A 5,932-nucleotide genomic window follows, 5' to 3' on the forward strand; every position below is an offset into this window, starting at 1 on the left:
TTTTTTTTTTTGCTGTGTCATTCTCATATAACCTTCACAACAATGATGTGAGATCAGTTATTTTATTCATTTATTCATTCAAATATTTTTTGAGCACTCGTGATAAGCCAAGCACTATTTTAGGCACTAGGGATACACATCAAATAAAACAAAAGATTTTTGTCCTTGGGTATTTGTATTTTAGTGAGAGAAGATAAAGATTACTCTTTAAAAAATATGTGTATCTACACAAATATTTAATAAGTAGTACATGTACAAAGTTCAAATGGTATAAAAGAGTATGTAGGAATAGCAGGTTTCCCTCCAATCCATTTTCCCCTAGCGTCTCAGTTTCCCTCCCAGGAGTTCCCCTTTCCACCCCCCCCCCCGCCCGCAACTACTATAACTAGTTTATTGTATGTCCTTACAGAGATAGTCTATGCATATGTAATCATACCTATAATATATATTTTATTCTACCTCCAACATTCACAGTTGCTTTCTATCTGTACTTTTCTTCACCTTGATTTTTTTCACTTAACAGTATATCTGGGAGATGTATCTTCTATTGCTAAATATATTTAGGTTGTCTCTAGATATTTGCTATTATAAACCATTTATTGTACAGATATCATTTTGATCACATTTAAGTATATGTTTAGATACATTTTGGAAATGAATTGCTAGGTGAAAGGGTATATATACATTTTACATTTCAATAGCTATTGTCAAATTATTCTCTATAGTTTTGTAACAATTTACACTCACATCCACAATAGATGAAAATGCTTATTTCCCCCACCAATCCTGGATGTTATCAAGCTTTTTATATCAGTTATTTAACACAGAACTCAAAGTGGAAAATATTATACTTTGTAAACTATTGCTAATTTGATTTCCTTAATGTTATTCTTCCTGTTCAATTAAAAAATTCCACTTATATATGTTATGAAATAACTAAATTTATGTGTAAAGTTCTTAAATGCTGAATTCACATATATTAAACATTGCTCTTGTCTATCTTGTTTTCCATATTGATTTGCTCTAGCCAAACATTTTTATAGATCATATAGAAGTCACCTTTTTTAAAAGTTTATATGGGGAGTTATGAATTAACAATGGCTAGATTGATGTGATTTTATTGAATCAGAAAGTAAAACAACAAATGGTGTTTTAATATACAGTATTTAAACTGTAAATACTGCCTCCTCATCTCTCACCCTTTTTTAGAAATAGTTATTGGATTGTTTTTCTGATCTAAGTTCCATTTAAAGTTTTTGGGGTATGAAGCATTAGAAGTGGATTGGTGGTAGATACTAGGATCTGAGACAACATTGTTATATTGTCTGGAATTTGCCTTGCAGTTCTAAAGTTGATGGAAATTAACAACCATTTCCAAGGGAATTCTATATTAAATATTTTAGTATGCTTAAAACTACATATTGATTAAGATATTCAAACTGTTTCATATTTTAATTTGCATAGTGCCATTGCCAACTTTAGCAATAAACGTGACATTTGGAGATGACACACTGTGGATGCAAAACAGAACAGTGTTTGAAACATAGATGTTTTTAGGATAGTAGAGTCCAGTGGTTAAAAGCATGGGGCTTGAAGTAAAAGAACCCTGGATTCATTAGCTATGTACTTCCCTAAGCTTCCATTTCTTCATATAAAATTAATTAACAATAGTACCGACTTTCTTGGTTTTCTGTGAGGATTAAATGAATTAATGTATATAAGAGGGCTAGCTTAGTACCTGGCATGCAGTTAAGTACTGAACAAAATGGCAACTCTTAGCATCATAATCAATCATGTTATTTCTGACTGAGATCAGGCCCTATTCTTTGGGAAGCCAACAGTCATGTTAGAAAAACCCTGAAGGATAGCACATAGCTGGAAAAATTGAAAGGCATTCTCCAATTAACTTTTACTCCTAATCTCTGATTTTCATTGTAGATTAAAAACACACACACACTTATATGAGTTTTAGGATTGATGTCTTGTAGTTTTTATACTTAAAATATTTTTTTAGAGCTATAGTTTCTAAGGGCTACCTATATTACCCCTTCCTTCTTATTTCTAAAATAATCCGATCTCAGCCATATTAATGGAAGAATTCTTTGGTTATTTGAGATAATACAGGCATACCTTGGAGATACTGCCCATCTGGTTTCAGACCATCACAATAAAGCAAATACCACACTAAAGTGAGTCACACAATGTTTTGGTTTCTCAGTACATATAAAAGTTATGTTTACATGATATTGTAGTCTATTAAGTGTGCAATAGCATTATGTCTATGAAAACAATGTACATACCTTAATTTAAAAATACTTTATTGCTAAAAAATGCTATTCATCATCTGAGAGTGTTAGAAAAAATGGTGCCAAAAGGCTTGCTCAATACAGGGTTGCTACAAACCTCCAATTTGTAAAAAAAAACACAGTGTCAAAAAAAAATAGTGTCTGCTAAGTGCTATAAAGTGAAGCACTATAAAGTGAAGCATGTCTGTACTGAGAGATGTTACAAATAAATAATGCCAGCACCAAAAGAGAACATTCATGGATCACTCAGATGACCTCTGAAGACCCAGACTGGAATGTAAATCACATTTTGAAAACCATTGCTATAAATGTATTGACCTATAGGATGGTTTCCTTCATGTTATTTTGCCTACATAGTTTTAGTCCTTTGTAAATAAAACTATTGAATTAAGTCAGGTAAAAAAATGAGATCCTCTAACTACCTCTTAAGTGGTATCTAAATAAACTTTTTTTTTCTTTTTAAAATAAAAATAATATTTCATTCACAAAGCATGAAAATATTAAAACCTCAGGGAAAAAAGAAAAATTTGACTATTTTTAGACATTTCTAACTATCAGAAACTTAGACATAAGCATATAATTCTTTTGTGTTTGTTTTTACAGGTGTCCCTTGGAATTTTACATTTAATGTAAAGTTTTATCCACCTGACCCAGCACAGTTAACAGAAGATATAACAAGGTAAATAGTTTATTAATAGTTTAATATGTAATAAGTAATTCTCACTATAATAAGCTCTGGGAATTTCCCTTTTCAGATAGAAAATTTCTATTCCTAAGATAGAAAATTTCTGATCACCTGAAGGCAAGCTTGCAAATAAGTAAGCCTAAAAAGTCTCAAATATCTGTGACTTGCTTGGAGGAAATTGGCTGGAGAATTAACCTTGCTTTTCATGGATATTATACCAAGCTGTGGACAGAGTACCTATAAACCATACCACCCTCCAAAGGGCAAGACATAAATATAGTGGTAAAATAGCTTCGCTCTTTTTGTTTGTTTGTTTTAATGCGCCTCTTACACCATGTTCTTTCTCAGAAAGTTCAGAAAAGCTAAAGTCTCAGTGTTATTATTTCTTCCTAGCTCCCTTTTAAAGTGTATGATTAGGTATATGATCCTCATGAACTAAGTCTTCCTCAGTAATTTTTGAGCCCACTTAATTTATGAAATAAATCTTTTACTCTTTAAAAATCGCTTGCTGATTTCTTTTAAGGAAATGACTTTTGTTAGATTCAATATGAATATTAAGAAAAAGAAAAATGGAAAAGCAGTATATTGTAAAGAGTACTACTACACACATTTATGGCCATAGAATCTTGCTTAGAGCCTTATACATAGTAGATTCTTGGCAAATGTTTGTTAAATTGAACTGTCGATTGTTGAGAAACTGCTTTCTAGTTCCATTTTTGCTGTCAACTATCTGATTTCAGACAAATATACATTTCTGGGCTTCAGTTTTCATCTCTCTTAAATAAGAAAATAGCCTAAAACTCTTTAAAAGTCTGATTGTTAAGTACTGTGAAATGTCTATACCATTTAAAAACATTACTTTTTGTCTAGTTATCCTTAGTACATTCTTGAAGTTGAGATGCTATATCTCTGCCTGAAAATTTTGTTTTGGTTATTTTTCACAGGTAGGTTTTGTCTCTTAGAGTTACTACTTACTCATCTTTCTTCATCAGTGTTTATTATGTGTACAACAAAGCAAATCCCTAAAAATCCTTGTTAATTATCTACATTTTAGAGAAACTTAATTAAAATTCTTGTAACTTGGTTGGCATTGCTCTTTTTTAAAACATGTACGTAGTGACTAATTATAGATAGCAAAAACAATTGCTGATACATATGTTATTCAATATCTTATGGTCAAAGCAAGGATAACGATTCTAATTAACATAGGAATTTTCAATTTAATCATACCTCCTACCTTTCCTGTTTGATAAAGCAGTCTTGAACTGGTCAACTCAGTCAGAACAAGTTTTAAGAGGTCAAGATCTTAGGTGTGAACGTTTTGCTGACAGAGAGGAGTGTCTAACACAGGTAGGGGCATTTAGTTGATTTGTTGGACTGAACTGCTTTAATCTCAATCTGAATTCCCAACAGTTAGTAGGTGGAATCAGTCTTACAAGATGATAGTTGCGAAGCCCATCTTTGCCTTACACCAAAAAATGTTCATATCCTAATGAAAATGTATCAATATTGTCATCTTTGTATATGAAGAGTAGTCTCTACACATTCGGCAAAGCAGTGTGGTAGAAAAGAAAGGGTCTATTTTGGAGCCAAACAGTCTTTATTACTATCTAACATTGAGCAAGCTTACCCTTTGAAGCTGACTCCTCATCTATAATCTGGCAGTAATCCCCCTTCACAAGTTTTTTGTGAAAATGAGATGAGATAATATATGTATGTATATGTGGTTCTTAGTGCACTTAACAAAATACTGGTCTCTTTACCTCCTTCGAAGTTTTTTCAGCTTTTTCTCTTTTCTTTCTAAACTGCTTTCCAACCGTAAGTCCAACATAGTTTTTTAAAAACCTTTTTATATGGAAAAATTTCAAATAGAAAAGAAAAAATAACAGTACAATGAATAACCATATACCCAATACCTAGATCGAATAATTGATATTATCTCATATTTACTTATTCTCTTTTTTTTCCTCTCCCTTTGTTCCTCTCTCTCCCTCTTTCTTTCTTTTTCTCTCTGTATTTTGTTATTATTGCTGACATGGTAACATCTTTTCTCTTTTGGCTATAGATATTATTTATGTCTTCAACTTCGGCAGGACATCATTGCAGGACGTCTGCCCTGTTCCTTTGCAACTTTAGCATTGTTAGGTTCTTATACTATCCAGTCTGAACTGGGAGACTATGACCCAGAACTCCATGGTGTGGATTATGTTAGTGATTTTAAACTGGCCCCAAATCAGACCAAGGAACTTGAAGAGAAGGTCATGGAACTGCATAAGTCATACAGGTAAATATGTCTCTCAGGTTTGTTCTGTTTGTTTTGGCAATAAGTTTAAGCCCTTTACCTGGAATTGATTCAGTGTTTGCCTTAGTAGGAACTGGTGACATAGAAAGAATCTACATGAGCTCAATTCTCTCCCAATTCTTTGGAAAAGTATTTAAGCCCTCTGAACCACAGTTTTCTCATCAGAGTAATGAGTGTTGCACTGTAGGTGAAAATTAAATGAGGTAATATATGTAAAGCACTAATCACAGTGTCTGGCACATTGTAAGTGCTCAGGAAATGGTAGCTATCATTAGTATTATTATTGTCTTACCTTTTTTTCAAATTTTAAACTTATGCCATATCAGGTGCCTTGAGATCCTTAGTGCTAGGTTTCTTAATTTGGGGTCTATGTACACGGATAGACTTCAGAGGGCCCATGAAACCCCGGAAGGTATTTTTTAAAAGTCTTTATTGAATTCACTGTTTTTTTTTTCCCCCATGGACATAATTGGTAATGTTGGAAAGTATCATAACACAGTGATCTAGAACAAGGGCTTATAGTCAGACTGAGCTGGGTTGCATTCTTGGCTCTGCTTGATCATGGCCTTGTGACATTGGGTAATTCACTTAATCTCTCTGAACCTCAGATTTTTTATGTCTGATAGAAATCTTTATCTC

At 32.6% G+C, this 5,932-nt stretch overlaps 1 protein-coding gene across 23 annotated transcripts in view; it reads left to right on the forward strand.

The window, feature by feature from the left end:
- Positions 1–5,932, forward strand: part of EPB41 (erythrocyte membrane protein band 4.1) — a 159,614-nt gene that overhangs the window by 86,062 nt on the left and 67,620 nt on the right. For all 23 annotated transcript variants that reach the window (XM_023529240.1, XM_011357771.2, XM_011357772.2 and 20 more), the window contains 2 exons: positions 2,910–2,985; positions 5,057–5,275. In XM_023529240.1, the coding sequence (XP_023385008.1) occupies positions 2,910–2,985; positions 5,057–5,275 (295 nt within the window). The remainder of the gene's footprint in view (positions 1–2,909; positions 2,986–5,056; positions 5,276–5,932) is intronic.

The sequence above is a fragment of the Pteropus vampyrus genome, unplaced genomic scaffold (assembly GCF_000151845.1).
Source record: "Pteropus vampyrus isolate Shadow unplaced genomic scaffold, Pvam_2.0 Scaffold36, whole genome shotgun sequence".
NCBI lineage: Eukaryota > Metazoa > Chordata > Mammalia > Chiroptera > Pteropodidae > Pteropus > Pteropus vampyrus.